The sequence below is a fragment of the Eptesicus fuscus genome, chromosome 9, assembly GCF_027574615.1.
Source record: "Eptesicus fuscus isolate TK198812 chromosome 9, DD_ASM_mEF_20220401, whole genome shotgun sequence".
Classification (NCBI taxonomy): Eukaryota; Metazoa; Chordata; class Mammalia; order Chiroptera; family Vespertilionidae; genus Eptesicus; species Eptesicus fuscus.
This window is the reverse complement of record NC_072481.1, coordinates 16,970,723-16,996,432: the sequence shown is the minus strand read 5'-3', so window position 1 is coordinate 16,996,432 and position 25,710 is coordinate 16,970,723. Positions and strand designations below refer to the sequence as shown.

At 40.8% G+C, this 25,710-nt stretch overlaps 1 protein-coding gene and 1 non-coding gene across 3 annotated transcripts; both read right to left on the bottom strand.

Annotated features, from left to right (window-relative positions):
- Nucleotides 1-2,515: 2,515 nt before the first annotated feature.
- FAM76A (family with sequence similarity 76 member A) lies at nucleotides 2,516-25,684 on the bottom strand. Of its 2 annotated transcripts, XM_008148005.3 has the most exons (9): nucleotides 25,443-25,681; nucleotides 24,299-24,363; nucleotides 20,614-20,668; nucleotides 18,904-19,056; nucleotides 15,081-15,238; nucleotides 10,488-10,574; nucleotides 8,463-8,598; nucleotides 5,542-5,643; nucleotides 2,516-4,801 (listed from the first exon to the last, which is right to left on the bottom strand). In XM_008148005.3, the coding sequence occupies exons 1-9, from the start codon at nucleotides 25,521-25,523 to the stop codon at nucleotides 4,715-4,717; spliced, it is 924 nt and encodes a 307-aa protein (XP_008146227.1). In that variant the 5' UTR covers nucleotides 25,524-25,681; the 3' UTR covers nucleotides 2,516-4,714. The 2 variants fall into 2 exon arrangements, with proteins under 2 accessions (XP_008146227.1, XP_008146228.1); XM_008148006.3 differs by lacking the exon at nucleotides 10,488-10,574 and having other exon boundaries at nucleotides 25,443-25,684.
- LOC114233969 (U6 spliceosomal RNA) lies at nucleotides 7,688-7,793 on the bottom strand. The gene has a single exon (XR_003620173.2). It is a non-coding gene; the product is annotated as a U6 spliceosomal RNA (small nuclear RNA).
- Nucleotides 25,685-25,710: the final 26 nt, after the last annotated feature.

The following is a 25,710-nucleotide window of genomic DNA, read 5'->3' as shown; positions in this document are numbered from 1 at the left end:
TGCACCGATGGGGTCCCTCAGCTTGGCCTGCATCCTCTTGCAACCCGGGACCCCTTGGGGGATGTAGGAGAGCCGGTTTCAGCTTGATCCCGCAGACCACTCCCATTGGGGGGGCTGATTGGGCATGAGCCTGCGGCAGGCACAGTGGGGCCGGGATGAGTGGGAGCGGCAGGTAGGAGCTGCAGGCAGCGTTGGACTGCACTTTCGCCCAATCCCTGCAGGCCACCCAGAGGGACCCCACCCATGCACGAATTTGTGCACTGGGCCTCTATATACATATATATATATATATATATATATATATATATATATATATATATTTAATCCTCACTCCAGGATATGTGTATGTATTTATTTTAGAGAGAGAAAAAGGTAGAAGAAGAAGAAAAAGAGAGACAACCTGGTATGTGCCCTGACCGGGAATGGAACCCACGACCCTTTGGTACATGAGACAATACTCCAACCAACTGAACCACACTGGTCAGGGGTTTGGTCTTTCTTATTTTTTTTTTTAATATTTTATTAATTTTTTACAGAGAGGAAGGGAGAGGGAGAGAGAGTTAGAAACATCGATGAGAGAGAAACATGGTCTTTCTTATTGCTAAATAAATGTATAAAGCTGAATAAGTGTATAAATTAAGATAATTTACACAATAGCCCTAACCGGTTTGGCTCAGTGGATAGAGCGTCGGCCTGCGGAATGAAAGGTCCCAGGTTCAATTCTGGTCAAGAGCATGTACCTGGGTTGCGGGCACATCCCCAGTGGGAGGTGTGCAGGAAGCAGCTGATGGATGTTTCTCTCTCATCCATGTTTCTAACTCTCTATCCCTATCCCTTCCTCTCTGTAAAAAAATCAATAAAATATATTTTTTAAAAAGATAATTTACACAATAAAGGTGGTCATAAACATAGCCTACAGTCTTAGTTTGTTTGGGCTGCTATAACAAAAATCACAGACTGGGTAGCTTATAAACAACAGGAATTTCTTCCAGTTCTGGAGGCTGGAAAGTCCAGGATCAAGATGCTAGCGTGGTTGCCTTATAATAAGGGCCCTATTTCTAGTTCACAGCCAGCTCCTTCTGGCTGTGGCCTCACGTAATAGAGGCTCAAAGGAATCTCTCTCTGGAGCCTCCTTCATAAAGGCACTAATGCCACTCATGAAGGCAGAGCCTAAGCTCCCCCCACAGGCCCCACCTCCTAATGCTATCCTGCTTGGGGGTTAGGATTTTGACATATGAATTTTGGGGAGAACACAAACATTCAGCACCTACAAAATAAAACTATCTTAAACTTTTATTTAGAGAAAATAAGTTGTCATGGAGTCTATAAAATAGAATGTAACAGGTTGTAACAGTGATAAAACCTGAAAGGTACCTATTATTAAACTAACACCAAGGTTTCAAACTAACACATTCTTCTCCTTAAGATGGTATCTCTAAAACCTTTAACTCGTACCTTAAGATTCCTCCCATATTATATTTTGAATAATGATGATAACATATAAAATCAAGGAACAATGGTGTTGTTCAATATCCCACTTAAATGGAAGCCACATGAGGTCAGTAACTTTGTGGATGTTCTTCACTGCTGTATACTCACTGCCTAGCACAGTGCTTGTGACAAAGCAAGCACTTAAACTGGATAAATAAAATCACAAAAGAGAATGAGCTGTTCCCTGATGGACATGAAACTCTCGATTAGCATAGCTAGGCTTTTAAATTTGTTTTAAAATATTTTTATTTATTTTAATAAATAAAGAGAGGGAAAGGGAGAGTAAGAGAGAAACATCGATGAGAGGCTGCCCCCTGCACACCCACCACCAGGGACGACCCTCAACCCAAACATGTGCCCTGACCAAGAATTGAACCAGCAACCCCTCAGTGTGTGGGATGATGCTCAACCAACTGAGCCACACTGGACAGGGCAGACTTTAAATTTTTTAGGTTGACAAGCAAGACAAACTTTTCTTTTCTTTACATATGGGTGTTTGTGTGTGTGTGCATATTTGTTAATCCTCACCTGAGGACATTTTTCCATTGATTTTTTAGAGAAAGACAGAGAGAAACATCTATGCGAAAGAAACACATCCATTGGTTGCCTCCTGCACAAGCCCTGACCAGGGCCCAGGCTAGGGTGGAGCCTGCATCCAAGGTATGTGCCCTTGAGTGGAATCTAAACCGGGACCCTTTGGTCTGCAGGCGGACGCTCTAGCCAAACTAACTAGGGCTATATATGGTTTTATATTGGTTTTTAGAGAGAAGGGAGGGAGAGGAAGAGATAGAAACATCAATGAGAGAGGAACATCTCAGAGATGGGCTGCCTACTGGGGATCAAGCATGTGCTCTGACTGGTGATTGAAAGGGAATCAAATGGCGACCATTTGGTTCCTAGGTCCTCAACCGCTGAGCCACACCCACCGGTCAAAACTGACTGTTTTCTAAGTTGAAGGGGATCACAGGACTTACTGGTGAACCAGCAAGAAATAAATGAGAAAAAAACCAAACCACACCAATGATTATATACTTGACTCAATATGAATTTTTATTAACACACATTTGTCAAAGTCTGTACAAACCAAAACATTCCTGTTTTAAAATGTCCATTATCACAAACATACAAATAAACAAAAGGTGTTACCAAAAGTTAGCTACTCAATTTCATGGTAAAACAGTGTCATGATTTTTTTAAACCAAAATTGCAAGACTGAGGTTTCTTCCTTCCCTTTTTAGAACTTGTAGAAAGTTAGAAAATGTGTGAATTTGCTTTATATTAAGTGCCAAGATCTTAAAAAAAGATTTAGTATAAAATATGCTTTTATATTGTCACTTCATGTAACAGAATTTCTCAAGTCTTTAAAATTAAACAAAAACCATGACTGTAACTTTTTTTTTATAATCTTTTCCCCACAGTCAACATATATGCATTTGAAAAATATTATCTGACAGTTTGTCTTTACCTAAAAGTTTCTCATTCAAAAAGTTATAAAACTATTTAGCACTGCCTTTTCCCTTGCTTGGAAGGAAAAATTACATCCCTTACTAGAGTGATATAGAAACAGCATGGTCTATTGTTTCTCTTATCAGAAGGAAGCCTCCCATTTCCACATCTGTCCCATTATACGCATGGATCCACTTGTGAGAATGCTATCACACTGATAAGTGTTTGCTTCTAGGAAATGCCTAGTAAGTTAAACTTCCTGCTACAATATTGGTAGCCTGAGGTACAAATGTCATCTCCCCTCATGATTACCTCTAACTCAAGTACCCCCCTGCGTTAATGATTCCAAGATAGTTGGTTTTACTGTATCATGACACACTACATGCCTCTAATTTCTTTCACAAACATCATATAGAGAACCTGAGAGTAAGGCTAGCAATGCAAACTTATCCCCTCTCCTAGAAAAGTAAAACCACGTGCCTGCTTATTGGGTCAGGAAGAGAGAATAGGACATGAACAATTCTGGCTAAGACCAAGCTGCTTCTGAGAACAGCACCTGTTTTCCATGCATTTCTGTTAAAAGCAGGGAGTATACAGGCTGGAGAAGGGGAGGAGGGGAGAAGTTACAGTGATATTTCTTTCAACCAAACTCAGAGTTCATACTTGAGCAGCTTGTACTGACCCCCAAAAAGCTCTGTAGTTTAAATATCCCATTTTGAATCTGCTCATGTAAAAAAAATGTTCTCTGACAATGGCCAAGTATGACAACTGATATAAGCAAGTAAGGGTTTTTGGTTTTTTGTTAAAAGAAGTGGCTGTGTGAGAATTTAAAATCAGTCACATGAAAACAATCAGGAAAGGGGTGGGGAGGGAAGTGTCCAGTACAACCTGGACAACCTTTCTGTCTGCCCTTACTTATAAAGACAGACCATTCAAATCTTTGCTACCTCCCTAAGTATCTTCTTAAATGCTCTTCCAAGAAATCCTCCAAAAGGCACTTAACTCCATACTTATGCACTGAATTGTTTCACCTTAACAATCAGTTTTTAAGACTCCAAGGTAACAAGAAAGAAAAGATTTGATTTTTACTAAAAGCTAGAGTAGGACTTTTTTTTTAAAAAAAGAGACATCACTTTTATAAGAAGAACAAGCTAGGCTACCATTATTCCTTTACCAAGAAAATTTCTTTTTTTTTTTTTTTAATAAATAAAATTCTGGCTATACATAGTACAAAGTTTATACATAATATACCTGGAAATAAACCCAAGAGTATACCCTGAATCAAAAGGTTTATTGGAGAGAGAAAGCTTCGTCCATTATACCAAGTCTCAAGGTGGCAGTTTTCAAAGTTCAGAGGGTGGCAGTGATAGGAAATTAATGCCAGACTATTTGCTCATGGGTATGGCAGGATGTAATGATGGACACACACAAAAAAATCACTCTGCACATAACACTGAGCAGTAACCATCACAAAAAAAAAAGAAGAAGAAGAAAGTAGTACAGAGAGAGACAGAGCTAGTAGTACTGTGAGAAGGTGGGGGAAAGGGAGGAGAGAGGATTGGGAGTGTGAGAGTGAGAGAAAAAGAGCCTGAAACTCCAAACATTCAAGCATGCAGTCATAACACAGTGAAAACCAGGTGTTTCCATTCAGCCCACTGCAATCACACAAAGGCTAACTGTAATAAAATAGAGATTTCTTAAGAAAACTTGGAGTTCCCAAGTTGCCAACCCTAACCCAGGAACCCATTGCTGTTGCTGGGGAACCTCCTGTGGTCTCTCACGGAGAGGTTATAGCTCCTGACTTCTCCAACTTCTTGCTCTTGGACAAGGCAGCTGCTTGCTTCAGAAGCTCTCTGTTTTTGGCCTAAAAAAAAAAAGTGCAAGGAGGATGTTTTAACAGGATCGGATACATTTTCCATGCAGATGCAGGCAGATGCAGATGGTCAGAAAGAGATGAACATATTTTATTTTATTTTTTAAATATATTTTATTGATTTTTTTACAGAGAGGAAGACAGAGGGATAGAGAGTTAGAAACATCGATGAGAGAGAAACATCGATCAGCTGCCTCTTGCACACCCCCTACTGGGGATGTGCCCGCAACCACGGTACATGCCCTTGACCGGAATCAAACCTGGGACCCTTGAGTCCGCAGGCCGACGCTCTATCCACTGAGCCAAACCGGTTTCGGCGAGATAACATATTTTAGAGAAAACAACAGCAAGCTCTAGAGCTAGGTTTGGGGGAAAGATGGTATTTGCTGGAGGTTAATTAATATACTCCAATCTCCTGGGATCCACCGTTACAAACGGATGTTTTATGCAACACAAACAAGCCATGGAGTGCCCTAATATGCTGAATAAACAGAATTTATAATTCAGAAATCTGAAATTACATCTGCTTTATCCCAAATTCAAAGAAAATATTAATTCCTCTGTTTTTGAGGGGAAAAGATCAGAACACATCTAAGAATGAAACAATAGAAGACATGTATACGGTGGATTAGACTTGTCAATACTTGGAGAAAAAATAAATCTAAGAGATGATCACTTAAAATGTAATCCATTAAACACACGAGTTACCACATAAAACGAGCAGTCATCACCTGCAATTGTTCTGTGACTTCTTTGTGGGTTTTCTCCATTTGGTTCATTTTGGCTCTCATCTGAGATTCCTGGTACTGAAAATCAGCCTTCAACTCTGTGATCTGAGGGAAAAGGCAAAGTAACCAGAATAAAATTCTGTGCAATAAAAAATGTTTCGTTACCAGAGAACTAAATAGTACCCCAAATTAATAAAGTCCAGGGCTTTCCTGAAGATCCACACCTAAATCAAAGCCAGAGAATTCCATATTCTATTTTTTCTAAAGATTTCCTGAAAATGACACAAAATCCTGTAGTAGCATTTCTGATACTTAACCACTAGCAAGTTTGAAAAATTTCATGTATACCTCCAAAAAAATTAGTGATTATAGTACACTTTGACTGATGCTTTTTCTTAAAATACGTTTTCATTGATTTAAGAGAGAGAAGGAGGGAGAGGGATAGATAGAAACTTCGATGAGAAAGACATCGACTGGCTGCCTCCTGCATCACCCACTACTGGGGATCAAGTCCACAACCCGGGCATGTGCCCTTGGTTCTTGGGTCCACGCTCAACCACCGAACCACACTGGCCAGGCTGACTGATGATTTGAGAACATCCATGAGAATAATAGCTGCTTCCATGTACTGAATTTTTACCCTGTTCCAATAAAACTGATTAGTTACTTCATTCAATACTATGATAACCCTGTGGTGAGTAATATTCTTCTTCCCATTTTATAGATGGGAAAACCAAGGCTTAGAAAGGGCTAGGTAACATAGCCAAGATCATATAGGCTAGCAAGTAACAGAGCTAAAATTCAAACTCCAGGCCTTCTTCTGTTGACTATGTCATTCAAGGAGCACAGAGAAAAGCTACTTAAATCAGAGAAATTAGGTGTAAGATGAGTTTTGAGGTACAAGCAGCAACTGGAACATGAGGAAAGGAGAAAGGTACCAAAGCAAAGGGTACAGCAAGGGCATAGGCAGAGAGTGTGCGATAACTGAGAGCTTGTTCTAATGACTGATGTGCATGGGGAATGACAGATGATGCTAGAGACAGGAAGGCGGGACAGGAAAGAGCCTGCATTCCAAGCCACGGAGTGTGACCTTGATCCTGAAAGTTTTAGGGAACAATCTACTATTTGTTTTTTGCTCCTTTTAAACCCTAACTTTGCAAAGCAGTGGGAACAAGTGTTTGTTTTGTCTCTATTTTGCAAAAATCCTTTTATGTGCCATTCTGATCTAGTCCATGAATAAAATATACTTGAGTCTACTTTCATCTGATAGTCATGCAGTAAAGTGGGAGAATACTGGTCTCTTCCCACGAATCTCCATCTTACTGGAAGAAGAAAGCACAGCACAGCAGAAAGAACGGTACAGTGGGAATGACTTGAGTTCATTCCTTTGCTCTGCCATTTACTTAGTTATGTGAATTGGACACATCATTTACTTGCTTTGGATCCATTTTCTCATCTGTAAAATGAGGTAGAAATTAGATTGAAAGACTGCATGTGAAGGTTTTAATGTTATAAACGTCTTTGTTAGCCCCTGGAATGAGTAACAGCATTCCAAACCAGGCACAAGACAACATACAGGCTCAGGGAAAAAACAGCTAGTTGAAGGAATTGGAACCCTAAGAGAAAACATATTGGAGGCACTCTTCATCTATAAAATGATAATGATAATTAATAGCCCTGGTGGGGTAGCTCAGTTGGTTAGAGTGTCGGCCCAATTAGCCAAGGCTGCAGGTTCGATCCCCTGTTAGGGTATATACAAGAATCAACCATTAAATGCATAAATAAGTGGAACAACAAATCAATACTTCCCTTTCTGTCTCTCAAATCAATAAATGGAAATTTTAAAAGTCTTTATTAAAAAATAAGATGATAATAATAATTCCTACCTTAAAGGGTTGTTTTGAAGATACATTAGTTAATATATATAAAGTACTTAGAATAGAGTCAGGCCCATAGTAAGCATCCAACAGAAGTTAGCTATTATTATTTTCATTAATATATTAAGGCAAAAATTAGATACTCTCGAAGAATGTGCAATAAGAAATACTAGACATGAATCAGAACAAGGATGGAATAAGTCCCCTTAAAGAGGAAGGATGACTCATAGAACAGAATAAGACTTTACTGGAGATATTAACTTTTTTTTTTTTCAAATATGCAACGCTTCATGAATTTGCGTGTCATCCTTGCACAGGGCCATGCGAATCTTCTCTATATCGTTCCAATTTTAGTATATGTGCTGCCAAAGTGAGCACAGTGTGTTTAAAAAGTGGGTCACTCAGGAAGAGAGTTGTCAGCAATGGAAGCAAAGTGACACAAGAGTCATAAAGGAAGGCCTACCTGAACACTGTCCAGGGAGAAGGGAGACCTCGCCCACATATTTTGAGTATTACTGTCCCACGGACATGCCATCCCAATAACAGAGATGGAGGCATCAGGTTCTCTTAGCCTGAGAGCATTAAAAATTCCAATTACATAACTACCTCCTCCTATCCCAATTCCATGCTCATTTAGCACTTTCTGATTACAACCTTCCAAGGAAGCTCATACTGAGAAAAATAATATTCAGTTACATGCCGTATTGTAAATTAAGAGGGAGCACTGTGGTTTTATCCATTTTCTCTGTAAGCCTGGTTAACACAAGTTCTCCCTGACAAATGGAAGCTCCCTCCAAATGCTGAGAAAATCAGCTTTCTAAACCCCCTTGAATGAGGTGGATCCATTACAGTGATACCATGCCATGAGTTATCTTAGCAGACAATAAACCTCTCCCCAGGATATCCCAACCTTGCCACTGTATCTCTCTCAAAGCATCAATGTTAAGTACCCAACTAAGAACAGTTAAATAGAGTTAGCATCATGCCCTATTCCACATAGCTTACCCTGTCATCATTCTGGCCTGAGAGGCACTAATTAAATCATACCTTCTTCTCTTTCTCTAAAATCATTTGATCTTTTTGATGCAGCATCTTCTTTAGAGTGGCCACTTCTTCCTTCAGTTGGGCAATGATGACAAAGTGGTCAGTGCCTGGGGAGTCCAGAGCCAGGTCTGGGGAAAAGCTGAGTAGAAAAATGGATAGAAAAAAAAAATCATAACTTGGATGGATAAACTTTTTTCTTTCCCCCCCGCTCTTAATTTTTATGAGTTTGAGTCAAACTGAAAATACGCCTGGAAATACCTGAAAATACAAGGTCCCAACAGACTGAGATAAATGCTCGGCAAATTTTTTTTCTACCTGAGGACACATTGTAGACCACTGACTGCAAGCTCAAGGGAGGAGCCACTATTTGAATTCCCAGCATTAAGCACAATGTTCCACAGACGTCAGACTCAACAGCATTTGCTCAACTGTGCAGGCAAGGTGATCATCAGATAGCCAAGCTACAACCTGCAGCATTCCTGCAGCATTTCCTCTCACATTCAGGACTAAAATAAATGCCATTTCACAAGAGTCAACCTATTCTGTTTCAGGTTCACTGAAGATCCCCAATTACTTATGGGTAATGTCATCATTTTTTTGTGATTAGATAATTTCCCTAGAATCTGGACCAATGATCAAGAAGTATAAGCACATGCATTTTTCTTTAATGCTTCCCATAGAGCTCCTCTTTTGATTCTCTGTTTTCTGCCCCAAAGCACTGTGATGTGGTACAGCTAAGAAGCTGCTGCATTCCATCCCAGGAATGAACAGTCAGTCCTTTCAAAAAATGATAAAAGATGAATTTAATAGGAAGGAAGCCAATTTTCCCTACACTACAACTGGTCTGCTGACTGACACTTCCAATATCAAGAATTCTGTAACTTTTGTTGTTGCTGTTCCACTTATTCATGCATTTATTGGTTGATTCCTGCATGTGCTCCAACCAGGGATTGAACCCGTAATCTCAGGATATTGGGATGTTGTTCCAAGCAACCATGCCACCTGGCCAGGGCATGAATTCTGGACATTTAGTTAGGGAAGGAACAAAGAAGTGGCAAAATCCCGCGTCAATGTCAACCTGGGTTTTCAACAGATTCCTCCCACTAACACTATCTGAGAAGTTTAAAATCAATGAGGCTAGTTGTTAAAAAGACACCTTGCAGAGGTAATAAGAAAGAGTAAACTTCACAGACACTTTGTACCCCATTAAATAAGCAAAATTCAGCCCTGGTAATCCTATAGGCTGGTCTGTTCCCAAATCCACCACTGGCTGGAAGGGAGAACTGAGACTGGGAAGACTCTTCTGAATGGAAATAATTTCAAGGATTCAGGGGACAGTGTATCAGTTGGTAACACTTCAGGATGCTGGGCCCATGGAGAAACAAAAAAATGGTTGGTTCTAATACTCTGTTGGGAAGCAATCCACTGCACCAATACAGATGGGACACTCTAGGTATTAGGACAGTGCAGCCTGTAAAAGAAAGCATCGTTGAGAAGGAGGGATGAAAGGCATAAAAATATACATTTAGACAGGCTTAAAATGAAACAAAAATATTTAAATGCATCTCCTTCTCTCCTGATCTAGCATCTGCATTGCACTGTCTTTCTGTAGGCTAAGGAGGCCTGGATCATCCCTTAGACTGAATAACACTACCTTAACTCTAACTTGTCTCTGCCCTGCCTCTCAAGACTGCCTCCTATCCTGCCTGGAGGAGGCTACAGGCACAGATCATAAAGAAAGGCATCTAGCTGTTGACTTCTTAGAATTAGTGTGGTGAGTTATTGGTGGGTTGCAGAATATGACTGCTATTAAATCCAGTTATATGTTCCTGCCTATTATTTAATAACAAGGTTAGATTTATAAATAAATATCAGTACTGCTTATTTATAAGATATCAAGTAGCTGGTGTAGCAACCCTAAGAGCTAACCATACATTAGCTCCAAGCACACCCTAAAATATATTCCTGTTTCAGGAACTGTGTATGCATTTCAAATGGAAGCATGCACACACACTCCAATTGGCTCACCTGTCTCCATTGGTTGTGATTGACTCAAACTTGGACTTTTTCTTTGGGATTTCATTTTGAATTGAAGACGTAGAAAGTGTTTTCTGGCTTTTAATGGCAAAAACAGAGAGATACACGTTAGAAATAAAAAAATAATAAAATATCACAATGAAAGTGACAAGTGGGACCAATAATAATATAGCCCTTCTTTGCAAGAGCTATTTATTCTTGATTATCAAAATTCACCAAGGTGTTGATTTCATAGGTCCTGGATGTATGGGTGGTTGGTTTCCATAGGCCCCCCAAATTCTTAGCCTCAATTAAATATAAAATTAATACCTGCCTTATTAATTACGGAGAACAGTCAATAAAACTTCAGTAAGAAGTATAAATCTATCTTACAGTTTAAAAAATACTTTTACATTTAATGTTTCATATGCTGTGAGGTATATGCAAGATATTACTTCTACTTTGCAGAAACTGAGGCTCATCAATGTTAATGAGCTACCTAAGAATATACACTGAGTAGCCAGATTATTATGATCTCTGAACACATAATAATCTGGCCACTCAGTATATATATGTGTGTGTATGTACACACACACACACACACACACACACACACACACATATATATGAGGCCCGGTGCATGAATTCGTGCATGGGTGGGGTCCAGCCAGCCTGGCCAGGGGAAAGGGACATGGGCTGGCCTGCCGGCTGGTCGAACTCCTGGTTGAAGGGACAATTTGCTTATTAGCCTTTTATTATATAGGATATACACTGAGTGGCCATATTATTATGCGTTCAGAGATCATAGTAATCTGGCCACTCAGTGTATAGCTATTAATAGTAAAGCTGGAACTAGACACCAGGTTGACATATTTGAACTCGTTTTTCTTCACTATATCTCTGTGAATCTACTGGTGTCTGAGTCCCACAATAATGCTAAAAATCAGTTTTAGCTGTAAGTAATAAGTTCATCCTCTAAAACTGGTTTGCAACCCTTTTGCTTTAACAGTTGTCTAATTGCTAAACTTAACCTTTTGCACTCGGATGTCGAGTGTGACTCGACATGGTTAGCATTAGAATAAAGGAATTAAGAAAAAAGCAAGTGAGTGCAAAGGGTTAAAGGATACTTCAGACCCTTTCTCACTTGACCTCTTTCCAATTATCTGACACCACTAACCATGCCATCCTTTTATTCCCCCAACTTTATTAAGGAATAACTGACAAATATAATTGTATATATGTAAAATGTACAATGTGATGTTTTGATATAAATATACTTATGGAATGATTACCAAGATCAAGATAATTAATACACCCATAACCGCACATTGTTAACTTTTATTTTTTTATGATGAAAATGCTTAAGATCTACTTTCAGCAGCTTTCAAGTGTATAATACCTTATTAATTATAGTCACTGATATATATTAGATCCTCAGAACTTATTCTTCTTATAACTGAAAGTTTGTACCCTTTGACCTATATCTCCTCATTTCCCACTCCTCCAGCACCTAGCAAACACCATTCTATTCTGTTTCTATGAAATCGGTTTTAATAAAAGATTCCACATAAAGTTATACCATAGTCTCTTTCTCTTTTTTCACTTAGCACGATGCCTTCAGGTTCATCCATACTGTCACAAATGGCAGGATTTCCTTCCTTTTTATGGCTGAACTAGAGGCCCGGTGCACGAATTCATGCACGGGTGGGGCTGGGCCAGCCGGGGGGAGGGGCCATGGGAGGTGGGGCTGGTAGGCCCCACCCCCAATTGGGGTGGGGGGGCCGATTGGGGTGGAGCTGGTGGGGGAGGGGCTGCAGGAGGTTGGCCAGCCAGGGGGAGGAGCCATGGGAGGTTGAGAGGGGCCGATCGGGGCCCACCCCCTCAGTGCATGTCATAGCGACTGGTCATTCCAGGCATTCTGTCATTCTGGTCGGTTGCTTGGCTTTTATATATATATATAGGTAATGTTCCATAAATATACCATATTTTCTTTATCCACTCATCTGTTGAAAAACATTGAAGTTGTTTGGACATCTTTGCTATTGTGTAAAGTGCTGCAATGAATTGGAGCTGCAGATCTATCTCTGAGATACTGATTTTATTTCCTTTGGATATGTACCCAGAAGTGACTGCTGGATCATATGGTAGTTCTATTTTCAATTTTTTGAGGAACTACCATATTTTTTGCCACAGTGGCTGTACCAATTTACATTCCCATTAACAGTGTATAAGGGTTCCCATTTCTCTACAATCAGACCAACATTTGTTATCTCTTGAATTTTTTATAACCATCCTAACAGGTGTGAGGTGATATCTCATTGTGGTTTTGATTTGCACTCCCCTGACAATTGGTGATATTTAGCACCTTTTCATGTATCTATTGACCATTTATATGTTTTCTTTGAAAAAATGTCTATCTGGGCCCTTTATCCATTTTTAAATTGTATTCTTTTTTTCTTCTTGGCTATTGAGTTGTATGTTTATATATTTTGGATATCAAATATATTCAGTCCATCCTTCTTGAATGCTTCTAGAGTTCTGTTCTCAGACTCCAACATGAGTTATATCAATAACTATCTATCATAATGTTGGAAACAGTGTTCCTCAGATCACCTACATAAGAATCATTTGGGATATTTATAAAACAATGGAGATTCCTGGATTCTATCCTAGATCCTACTAAATTAAACCCTGAGGTGGGACCACAGGAATCTGCATTTTAAATAACCTCTGTTCTCAATGACAAGTGTAACTAATGGCCCATATCCAAACTTCTCTTCTGAGTTACAGGCTAAATTCCCACTAAATAATTCTTTTTGATGCTTCAACAAACTCACCTTTTCAAAACTGAACGTCTCTTCTCCCCTTCCTATACTTTCTGTAAGTTAAGAATCTAAGAAACCTGAGAATTATCCTTTACTCACCCAGTTCCTGCCTATCTATATGTTCATCAAATTATCTAATTCTCCCTCTAAAGCAGGGGTGGGGAACCCTTCTTCTGCCAAGGGCCATTTGGATGTTTATAACATCATTTGTGGGCCATACAAAATGATCAACTTAAAAATCAGCCTGCTCTTGCCTTGGCAGGGCCAGACCAAATGATGGGATTGGACATTTCCCACCCCTGCTCTAAAGTATCTTCCTGAATCTGCCTCTTTGAAGCCACTGCCTCAGTGAAGTTTGTGTTCTGTTTTTTAAAAAATACATGTTTTTATTGATTTTAGAGAGAGAGGAAGGAAGGAAGGAGGGGGAGAGAGAGAGAGAGAGAGAAACAAGAGAAACATCTATTGGGGCTGCAGGAGAACCAGCAAACTTGGTGCATGGGACGCTCAACCAACTGAGCCACAGTGAGCAGGGCCTCAGTGAGGTTCTTGAATTAACATCTCTCACCTGGACTTTACAAAAACAAATAAACAACAATAAAAAAAAACTTAACTAGCCCCCAGTCTTTTTTTCCTTTAATGTATTCTCCACAATAATCAGGGTTAATTTTTTTATTAACCCCATGATTAAGTTCATGTTCCTTACTAGATCTGAGAATCCCTTTTCCTCCCATTTCCCAGCTCCTAACCATAAGCTCCAATAACATAAAAGGATTTTCAATTCACCAGAGTTCCACGTAGTTTCACATCCTCTATGTCTTTGTGCAAATGCTATTCCTTCAGCCTAGAATGCCTCTGCCCATTCCTTATCTGATGATTCTAACATCCTAAGATAAAGTTCCAACACCAGCTCTTCTCCCCGCCTTCCTTGCCTGACTTCATAAGGCAGTTATTTACCACTGCCTCTCATGCCTATATCATGACGTTTCCACTGTGGAATTAATGTTTCCATGCTTCCACAGAACTATACTGCCATGATTTGATTACAGGTCTGCCTTCCCTACCAGACTGCACACTTTTGGTGAGCAGCATGATTCCTTTATTCATCTCTGCATTCCTAGCAGAGTCCCTGGCCCAACTTAATGTTTGCTATATGAATAAATAAAATCATATTAGTAATAATAAACAGGAGTAACTAAAATGTATCAAATGCTTCCTATATGCCAGTTATAAAACTAATCACTATGCATGAACTATATAATTTATGTTCATAACAACTCCATGAGGTAATGCTATTATTTCTCTCATTTTACAGATGAAAAACTTGTCCAAGTTCTCATGTAGAGAACCTGGAAAAGCCATGATTCAATCCAGAGCCAGAACTCTTCACAACACTACCAGGAAAAACCTAGAACATCTATCAACCTCCTGGCCAGAAAGCTGCGTCCTTCAGAAAGTGGCATGACCAATTTTCCAGGGCAATAATCCACTCTAAGGGTGAGGAGACCATTACATGTGAAAGTGGAGTAAGTTCACAGACTCTTCAGACACAATACAAACCAAGTCAGAAAATTCTGACAACTCATAAAGTCTCTGTGGCTCTTGGAAAACATATGAATTATAAAATATGACAAAGTAGATTCCTCCATAGACTACTAGAGAGAGAGAGAGAAAAAAAAAAAAGAAAAATGTATACATAATGGTATCTTCTATGGCTATTTGTGTGAGCATTACATCTGACCTATCAGCACCTCTAGGCCTATCTTATGCATAAGGGGGTTACCTGTTATAATGGCTGCCACTACTCAACCGACTGTACTGCTCCTTCTCCTGGTGGCTGGCACGGGAGGAGCTGCTTAGGTGCTTCCTCTGCTCTTTGGTCTTCTGAAGGACCCGCTTGTATGAAAGTGTGCACAGCCAGCACAGCAATTTCCCGTCTACCTGAAAGACAAGGAGACAAGATAAAGATGAAACAAAGGACATGGATATAGGGAGCTAGAACCTCTGAGCTAAGTCCAGCTCTGCCATTTATGAGCTGTGTGAACTTATGCAAGTCACTTGAGCTCTCTGGGGCTCAATTTCTTCATTTGTAAAATGGGGGATTAATAGGACCTACTTCAGAGGGCTGTTGGATTAGTGACATAATGTGCATAAAGCATGGTGCCAGGCGCATAAAAAAAATTGCTTAATAAATATGAGTTGCTAATTTTATGTATCTTTTTGTTGGGTTTTCTTCAACTTAACAAACAGAGACCAGAGGAAAGTTCCAAGAATTTAAAAAGATACAAATATCTCCATGGTGCTAGTTAGGAAAATTCACAGCAGAAAGAAGACAGGAGATAAAACATAAAATTTATATTTCAGTTTTAATACCTTACAAATGGCTCACAAAATGGTATGCTATATATCTTTCCTCAGATAGCATATCTCAGGAAAAAGACAAATAAACGAGTAGATTCGAGGGCCCCAGTCCCTGGTAGTAGCACTCTGAATTAGAAAAAGTTAGTCCCTTTGAGCAGAAACTGCTCTGCACCAGGGAGAAGGGCACAGGGCTAGGAAAGCAGAAGGGCTTCCATAATCCTCTGAAACTGGGGTGCCTCTGTGCAGCATTAACTGAAAAATCAGTTGTGGGAATTCTAATGTAATATAATTAATCATAATATAAGTACTAATTGAGTTATATTAAGTGCAAAGCTCAAAAATAAGTTTTATATACCTATCTCAATAAAATCTCCCTATGTCCTTGTCAACTAGCTATTATTATTCCCACTGGAATGATTAAATTGATGCATATCAAGACTAACTTGCCCAGACCATTCAGCTAGCCCAGGTCTGAGGGACTGCAAAGCTTGTGCTCCAACTATTATTATATGATTATTAACTCAGCTTCTGCAGTACCTTGATTCAGGGAAGAGGTACCCTGGTTGGTAGGCAGGAGTATCCTGGTCACTGGAAAGTTATATTCTCCCATAGTAAATTTGGTTAGCAGAAAGTCAGCTCTTGAGAGCCTAAGCATCTTAGAAAAGCACCTTTGGGCACTGAAAAATAGTTTTTGAACTGAATTAAATATATATATATATATATATATATGTATTTTATACATTTCTTTATTGATTTCAGAGAGGAAGGAAGAGATAGAAACATCAATGATGAGAATCATTGATTGGCTGCCTCCTGCACCCTCCCCATTAGGGAGTGAGCCAGAAACCTAGGCATGTGCCCTTGACCAGAATCAAACCTGGGACCCTTTAATCCACAGGTTGATGCTCTATCCACTGAGCCAAACCAACTCGGGCTGTACTGAATTTTTTTAAAAATATATTTTATTGATTTTTTTTATAGAGAGGGAGAGAGATAGAGAGTTAGAAACATCGATCAGCTGCCTCCTGCACTCCCCCCACTGGGGATGTGCCCGCAACCAAGGTACGTGCCCTTGACCGGAATTGAACCCGGGACCCTTCAGTCCGCAGGCTGACGCTCTATCCACTGAGCCAAACCGGTTTCGGCTGTATTGAATTTTTTTATTCAAACAGTATTTATTGAAGAAAGCAGATTGGTGGTTGCCAGAGGTAGGGTTGGGAGGAGGTGTAATGGGTAGTCAAAAGGTACAAACGTTCAGTTATAAAATGAGTCCTGGGAATGTAATGTACAGCATGGTGACTATAGTTAATAACACTGTATTGTATATTTGAAAGTTGCTAAGAAGGTAGATCTTAAAAGTTCTCATCACAAGAAAAAAAATTCTGTAACTATCCATAGTGATGAATGTTAACTAGACTTATTGTGATCATTTTGCAATATACACAAATTTCAAATCATTGTTTTACACCTATGACTAATATAATTTTGTATGTCAATTACACTTCATTAAACAATCAGTTCAGTCACTTTTTAAGTAGTAGAAAATGAGAACCATAATTTTTCTCAATAAATAACAGTAACCTAGAAGATACATATTAATATTTTGGCCTTGCTAGATAAGACAACTAAAAGGGTGAGGAGATAGTTTTCAATAATGTAAAATCTTATCAATTGAAAATCTATCTATCCCATCTATATATATACATATACACACACAGAGAGAAAGAGAGAGAGAGAGCGCGCACATACTATGTGCCAGAATGCAGAAAATAGAGCAGAGAACAAGATAGGTAAAGATCTCGGCTCAGTGGATAGAGCATCAACCTGCGGACTAAAGGGTTCCAGGTTCAATTCCGGCCAAGGGCACATGCCCGGGTTGCGGGCTCGATCCGCACCCCCCTGAATAGGGGGCGAGCAGGAGGCAGCCAATCAGTGATTCTCTCTCCTCATTGATGTTTCTCTCTCTCTCCCTTCCTCTCTGAAATCAGTAAAAAAATATAATAATAATTTTTAAAAAGACCTCACATTCTATGCCCAGCCTCCTCATTGAAATCAATAAAAATATATATTTTTTAAAAAGACCTCACATTCTAGTGGGTGTGGACAAACATTTAAGCATATGATATAATTTATCATAATGTTACATGCTATGAAGACAATAAAACAGGGTAATATGATAAAGAGTGACTGAGGGAATTAGTAAAAGCCTTTGTAAGGAAGTGGCAGCTGAGCTGAAATGTGACATAAGATACCAGTTAAGAGAAGGGTGTATCAGGCAAAGGTGAAAACGAGACTGCCATGTCTGAAGGACTAAAAGGTGGCCAGTATGGCTGGAACAAGGTAAGAAGTGGGGAGTGTGATGGCAGATGAGACTGAGAGTCAGATATGGGCCTTGTAAACCATGGAAGGAGTTTGGGTTTTATTTTAAGTGCAATTGGAACTCACTGGGGGGCTTTAAACAGAAAAAAACCAAACACGCTATGCCATTTTAATTCCACCAAAGTACCATCATTTCACATATAGCTTGCCTTTATGTCATATTCTTGTGATCCTTAACTTCAACAGATAGAAACATTTAAAGAGCCAGACATTAGCCTAGCCAGTGTGGCTCAGTTGGTTGGAGTGTCATCACATACACCAAAAGGTGGCAGGTTAGATTCCTGGTCAGGGCACATACCCAAGTTACAGGTATGATCCCCAGTTGGGCACGTAAGAGAGGCAACCGATCAATATTTCTCTTACATCGATATTTCTCTCTCAAACCAATAATAATAAAAACAAACATATCTTCAGATGAGGAGTAAAAATAAATAAATAGCCAGACAATAAAACTGATAGTACAACTCTCTTGAGTCACAATCTCTCCTTTACAGAGTTCTATAGAATTCTGCCAATCACCAGTTCACTTATGTGGGATATTGATCACTATAATTCAGGTTCTCATGAAATACTAACTCATGAGATGTTAGATGTAAGGGTCCACATTTGATAATGGAGTAAACAAAGGCTGAGTATCTTCTTTGAGGTCAATAACAGAACTAGGAGTGGAAGTGAGAAACCTTTCTCTGTTATCTCTCTTTTTTTTAATGAATTTATTGGGGGTGACAATGGTTAATAAAGTTATATATGTTTCAGGTGCACAATTCTATAATACATTATTTCTGTTATAGGTCTTTTTAACACAATTAGCTCACTTTCATGTCTCTGAAAGGGAAAAAAAAATCAAGAAAAACACAGAGATTTACCTTCTTTCTGTCATCTTTCCTGTCAAATGCACACTGCTGCTTGCACTGTTCACAAGAATACGGCGGTCCATACTTCTTCTCTGAATTTGTGCAGCGCTGGCATTTGTTACCAATAAATGCTGCAATTATATTGCAATACTGACATGGTTTGGGCTAAAAGAGGGGAAAAAAAGGGTCAAGTAAGTATCATATAAAACACCAATGCCTTTTTTAGTTCTTTCAACCAATGCCTTTTTTAAAGCAATTATTCGTATTACATAGTCATGGTAAAACTTCCTAAGTTTCCTTTTATATTGATGGATCAAGTGAAGTCCAATTCCTAGCACTATGTAAAGTGTTTTTATGTGAAGGACTATTAATTTTAAAGTACATAAATGAACAAATAACAAAAACCCATTGGTGTATATGCTGGGACAGAACCAGCTCTTTGAGGAAACCAGCAAGTACTTCCAATTTTCTGGAAAAGGCCTCTTTTCCATTATCTATAACTAGTGGCCTGGTGCATGAAATTCATGCACGGGGGAGGGGGAGGTGTCCCTCAGCCCGGCATGCACCCTCTCCAATCTGGGACCCCTCGGGGGATGTCCGATTGCCAGTTTAGGCCCGATCCCTGCTGGCTCCTAACTGCTCACCTGTCTGCCTGCCTGTTCACCCCTAACTACTCTGCCTGCCGGCCTGCTCACCCCCAACTGCCCCCCCTTGCCGGTCTGATTGCCCCCAACTACCCCCGCCTGCTTGCCCCCAACTGCCCCTCCCCCCGCCAGCCTGATCACCCCCAACTGCCCTCCCCTCCTGGCCTGATTGCCCCTAACCACCTCTGCCTCAGCCCCACCACCATGGCTTTGTCTGGAAGGATGTCCAGAAGGTCTCCCAGTCTAATTAGCATATTATCCTTTTATTAGTATAGATAGATAATAAAAGCATAACATGTTAATTAGACTGGATATCCTTTTTTCTGGACAAAGCCACAATAGGCGGGTCCGAGGCAGAGGCGACAGAGGCCGCAAGCTGCAGTGGTGGCGGGCTGGGGCCAAGGCCCTTGTACGAATTTCGTGCATCAGGCCTCTCATCATTGTATAAACATGTTGAAAGAAACGCCTACAAGACCATAGTATACTGAACTCCTCACCCTGAGAGGAAAAAAAAAAATCACTCATCAATGGCTGGCTTGGTTCAGTGGTTAGAGCATTGGCCTATGCACCGAAGGTCTTGGGTTTGATTCCAGTCAAGGACAGGTACCTGGGTTACAGATTTGATTCCTGGCCTTAGTCCAGCACGTGCAGGAGACAACCAATCTATGTGTCTCTCTCACATTGATGTTTTTCTCTTTCTCTCTCTCCCCCCACCCTCCCCACCTCTCTTCCACTCTCTCTGAAAATCAATGGGGGTAAAAAAAGAATAGTTGACTGCTACCAAACAAAGAGGTCAAGTCATAGAATCCATCTTTCTCCTTCTCTTTCCATACTGGTTACTGTAGCCTCTCGGGAAAATTAGAATCACAATCCTCAAACAGTGACTATAAATACAGAACTCCTCAAAACTAAGTATTAGCTGAGTTTGAAAATTCAAACACTAGATAAATTTTTATGAGAAAGTATTTACACATAACTAGTTCTTTAATAAAAATATGTAATTACATTAATAGTCCACAGAATGTAAGGTTCTAAGAGACCTGAGCACTTACTGTTAGGTACACAGAAAACTACTTACCGTTCCATACAACTGCACATTCTGAGCACATTTCTTGCATATTGTACTGGTTTTACTGTAAAGGAAGAAAGAGACACAAGGCTTCTATAAGAAAAAAGTTGTTTTATTAGGACATCTGAACACTGATTCCTCCTTAAGCCCAAGCAATTTGCTCACTGCTTTGTGCCAAGGTGAAATATAATAGTCTGGACATCTGGTTATCTGAAGGTTGAGTATCTGGCCAAGAGCTCTTTTAATCATTTTGTAGTTATTAATTTTATTAACTCAGATAAAATGATTCTTTGGTTTAAAATAGTGAGTTATTTATGATTATGACATCTCTAAGTAAAATTATCAGATATGGCGAGGAACCTCAAAAGAATATTATGTTAAAGCCCTGGCTGGGTAAGTTGGTTAGAGTATCAACCTGATATACCAAGGTTGCGGGTTTGACCCCAGTCAGGACACATACAAGAATCAACCAAAGGCCAGGCCGGTGTGGCTCAGTAGTTGAGTATAGACCCAGGAACCTGGAGGTTATGGTTCGATTCCCAGCCAGGGTACATGCCCGGGTTTTGGGTTCAATCCCCAGTAGGGGGCATGCAGGATGCAGCCAATCAATGATTCTTTCTTATCATTGATGTTTTTCTCTCTCTAGCCCTCTCCCTTCCTCTCTCTGAAATCAATAAAAACATTCTAAAAAAAAAAGAATCAACCAAAGAGCCCTGGCTGGTGTGGCTCAGTTGGCTGGAGTGTCATCCCATACACCAAAAAGGTGGCGGGCTTGATTACCAGTCAGAGCACATATCCAGGTTTCAGGTTCGATCCCCTGTTGTGGTGCGTGTGGGAGGCAGCCTATCACACTGATGTTTCTCTCTCTCAAGTTTATAAAAAAAAATAATAATAAAATACACTTTTTAAAAGGAATGTTATATTAGACTGAATTGGACTAGCAGAAAAGAAATTAATCCTCCTTAGTTCAGATGAACAGTTGATAAATTGGAGGTTAAGATAAAATATATGTTTGAAATAGAAACTCAGAAATTGTATCCATGTTTACCTTTCTTTATCTATACTCCCCTCTATCAGTAAAAAAATATGAAAATCCCACATGTGGCGATATAGATACTATGGCCAGATATTTTGTCAATATTTCCAATTTGTCCAAGAGCCAAAGACTGACAAAAATAAAAATGTCCTTTGCCAGAGTTCATACATAATATTACCTATATGCCTGAACTGATAAACCACCTTGGGGGGGCAAAAATCATCTTCAAATAAAGTCTAACTTCAAAAAGGGATGTACAAACAAGTGACTGATGTGCAAGAACAGTTTAAACAATATTCTGGAGATAAAAATAAAATCACACAAAATTATAACATAGTGAATCCAGCCTATTCACTATGTTATGATTATTTTACCATACAATTCCTATGAAAGTGACCATAAAGTTAAAAGAGACAAAAGAAAAATCTCAAAATAGAAAACATTTAAATTAAAACGAGACATTCAAAGAAAATATTTTCCAGGGCAACTTTCTGTGATTTTAAGAAGGCAGTACAAGAAGTGAAGTACATTGAGAGACCTCTAAAAAGGGGGTTAGCATCAGTGATTCTGTGATGCTGATATTTTGGTATATACTTATATTTATTATTGAAGAGGTGGGATATATTATCAATATATACAAGTGTTCCCAACATCTTAGAAAACATGCAAAGTAAAACTATTTCCATGATCCATCTTGAATTAATGTTTATGTATGGTATGAATTAAGGGTCAAACTTCTTATTTTACCCCACACACAAAAATTAAAGATGAATCCTAAACCTAAATATAAAAGCTAAAAATTAAAGCTTCTAGAGTATATTCCATACGTTTCCATGTGTGAGCTAGCAAATAGGACCAACCATGCTTAAGGCACTGTGGCTTACAGCTGCAGTTCCACAAAGGTTGAACTTATACTAATACACCACAAATCACTTTACTGCTATAGAAAAACACCCGCCCCCGCAAAGATGTGTTTATTCATACCTAAGTACCTAAGTGTTTTTCACACTTTTTAAAACAAGTTTCAAATGTGAATAGAACTAACAAATCCTTTTCCAGGATTGCCACATTTCCAAAAGCATCTTCTTTTGGCTCATAACTTCTTCAAACTCTGTATATAGACATACTGGAACATAAGGCTCATGTTTAACTCCTGTGGTTTCTGAGTGTCATAAAGATTATAACCACAATATAAAATGATCAAGGATCTGAAGAAAAGTTAACTTAAAAAATTTAAGCCATCAAAATTAGGCATAACTAGGTGGCTCAGTTGGTTGGATGTCCTCTGGTTTACTGAAAGGTTGCCGGTTGGATCCCCAGTCAGGGCCCATGCCCAGGTAGAGAGTGCAGAAGGTAGCTAATTGATGTTTCACTCTCACATTGTGTTTCTCTCTCCCTTTACCTTCCTCTCTTTCTAAAAGTCAACAAAAAAAAATTTTTTTAAATATATTTTATTGATTTTTTACAGAGAAGAAAGGAGAGGGACAGAGAGCCAGAAACATCGATGAGAGAGAAACATCGACCAGCCGCCTCCTGCACCCCCCCCCACCGGGGATGTGCCCGCAACCAATGTACATGCCCCTGACCGGAATCGAACCCGGGACCCTCCAGTCCACAGACTGACGCTCTATCCACTGAGCCAAACCGGTTTTGGCCAAAAATTTTTTCTTAAAAAAATTTTTTTAAACCATCAAAATTAGACATAACTAGGGAACATGTGTATTTCATACCCATCAATGTGTTATAATAAAAAACTGCAGCTCTAGCTGGTTGGCTCTGTGGATAGAGTGTGGGCCAGTGGACTGAAGGGTCCCAGATTCGATTCCCACAAAGGACACATGCACGGGTTTCGGGCTTGATCCCCAGTGGGGGGCATGCAGGAGGCAGCCAATCAATGATCCTCTCTCATCATTGATGTTTCTCTCTCTCTCTCTCTCTCTCTCTCTCTCTCTCTCCCTTCCTCTCTGAAATCAATAAAAATATATTAAACAAACTGCAGAATCATACTCTTTTTTCTTCAGATCACATAAATCTTTTGTCTTTTAAAAAAAATCCTCACCCGAGGATATGTTTTTTTTATAGATTTTTTAAAATCAATCCTCATCAGAGGATATTTTTCCTTATTGATTTTTAATATATTTTATTGATTTTTTTTTTTACAGAGAGGAAGAGAGAGGGATAGAAAGCTAGAAACATCGATGAGAGAGAAACATCGACCAGCTGCCTCCTGCACACCCCCCACCGGGGATGTGCCTGCAACCAATGTACATGCCCCTGACCAGAATCGAACCCGGGACCCTTCAGTCCACAGACTGACGCTCTATCCACTGAGCCAAACCGGTTTTGGCTCCTTATTGATTTTTAGAGAGCGTGAAAGGGAGGAGGAGAGACATAGAGAGAGAAACAGCGATGTGAGAGAGACACATCCATTGGTTGCCATCGTGGCTGGGAATCAAACCCCACCCCCCTGCCTTTTGGTGTAAGGGACAAGGCCCCAACAGCTAATCCATCCAGTCAGAGCTAAATCTTTCACCTTTTACTAAAAATGTCCATGGAGAGGAACAAAAAAACTGCAGAATCTGTGTAAAATGAAACTGATTACAAGTTTTAAGAGGAAAAAAGCCTATTCACATTTTTCATGGTCAACAAAAACTGTACCTCTCCTGCTGGTACTCCGTCCGACAGTAGGTGCACTTCACAACAGGGTGTGCAATCCGACATTCCTGAAATGAAATGAGGATGTAATTTTAATAGGCGGTCAGACATGGAAACAGCCTTCAGGACCCCTGCGGAGCCACTGTGCTTCGGGGAGTCACTTCAACATTCTGGGCCTTATTTTTTCCCTCTGTAATACTGGCATCACTGACCTGCATTGACATGGGAGATAAGTCAGACTTTATATGCAACTACTCAGTAGTCATAAATTGTAAAACAAACGTCTGTATGAATAAGCCCAAGGCTGGAGTCAGAAGCCCTGGATTCCAATCTAGCTCTGCCACTACCACTGGGTGATTTTTGAGCAGCTTCACTTGTGAAACGAAAATGCTGGATTAAAATCATCATTGCTTACGTATGTAAGACTCCTGTATCCTGTAATTTTTAAAGCCAGCTTGGAGACTTTTAACTGTCGCCTCACAGCTCTTCTCTCCCCTTGAATAGGCAAAGCAGGATGAAGCAACTTAAAACGAAAAAGAGAACTTAAACCTTCAAGGGCAAAAACTGACCAACAGCTGGTTAGGATGAGGACCGAGGTCAGCAACTGGATGTTGAGAAAAATCATCCTTTTGCTTCGTGCGCTTGACTGTGGTGGGCCTTTTCTAACCCCTCTCCACCTCTGACTCGGAGACCGGCTGACAAGTGTCTGGGAGGCGCCCGAGTTCGAGGCACTCTTCTCAGGCAGCACCCAACTCTGGAGTTAGGTCCCAGGCGGGGCAGGGGTCCCCTCCGCCGGCAGCCAGGCGGCATCCCGCGGCGGCGGCCAAGCCAGCCGGCCCCAGGAGGATCTCCAGCGCGGCTGGTTGGGGCCAAGCCGGGGACCCGCTGTCCACTCCCCCGCCCTCCCGGGGTCCGAGAACACCCCGCGGTTGCTAAGCAGCCGGACACGCCGCCAAGGGGGCCCGGACCGGGTCTGGGACTCCCCCACTAGCCCCGCCAGCCCCCAGCGGGAAGGGTGCGGCTCCTCAGCTCGGCGAGCCTGCCACGCCCTGAGCCGGGGCCCCCTCGCCGGGCGTCCCCGCAGACGGGGAGCTCCGGCCCGCGCCTCCAGCGTCCCAGTCCATGACCGCCGCCCCGGCCCGCGCACCTTGCACAGCTGCTGCCCCTGAGACAGCGCCTCGAAGGGAAAGCGCTGGTGGCACTTGGTGCAGGCGTAGAGCGCCGCCATGTCCGGCCCGGGCCGTGATCGCCGCCCCGCTGGCTCAGTCCGCCGCTTTATCTGACAGTCTGAGGCACAGCCCGGCAGAGGCAACGGAGGCGGCGGCGGCGGCAACGGCGGCGGGCTGAGGGCTGCGGCAGGCGGGCGGGCGGGCGGGCGCGGCCGGACCTGGGCGGGCGAGGCGACGGGGGGCACC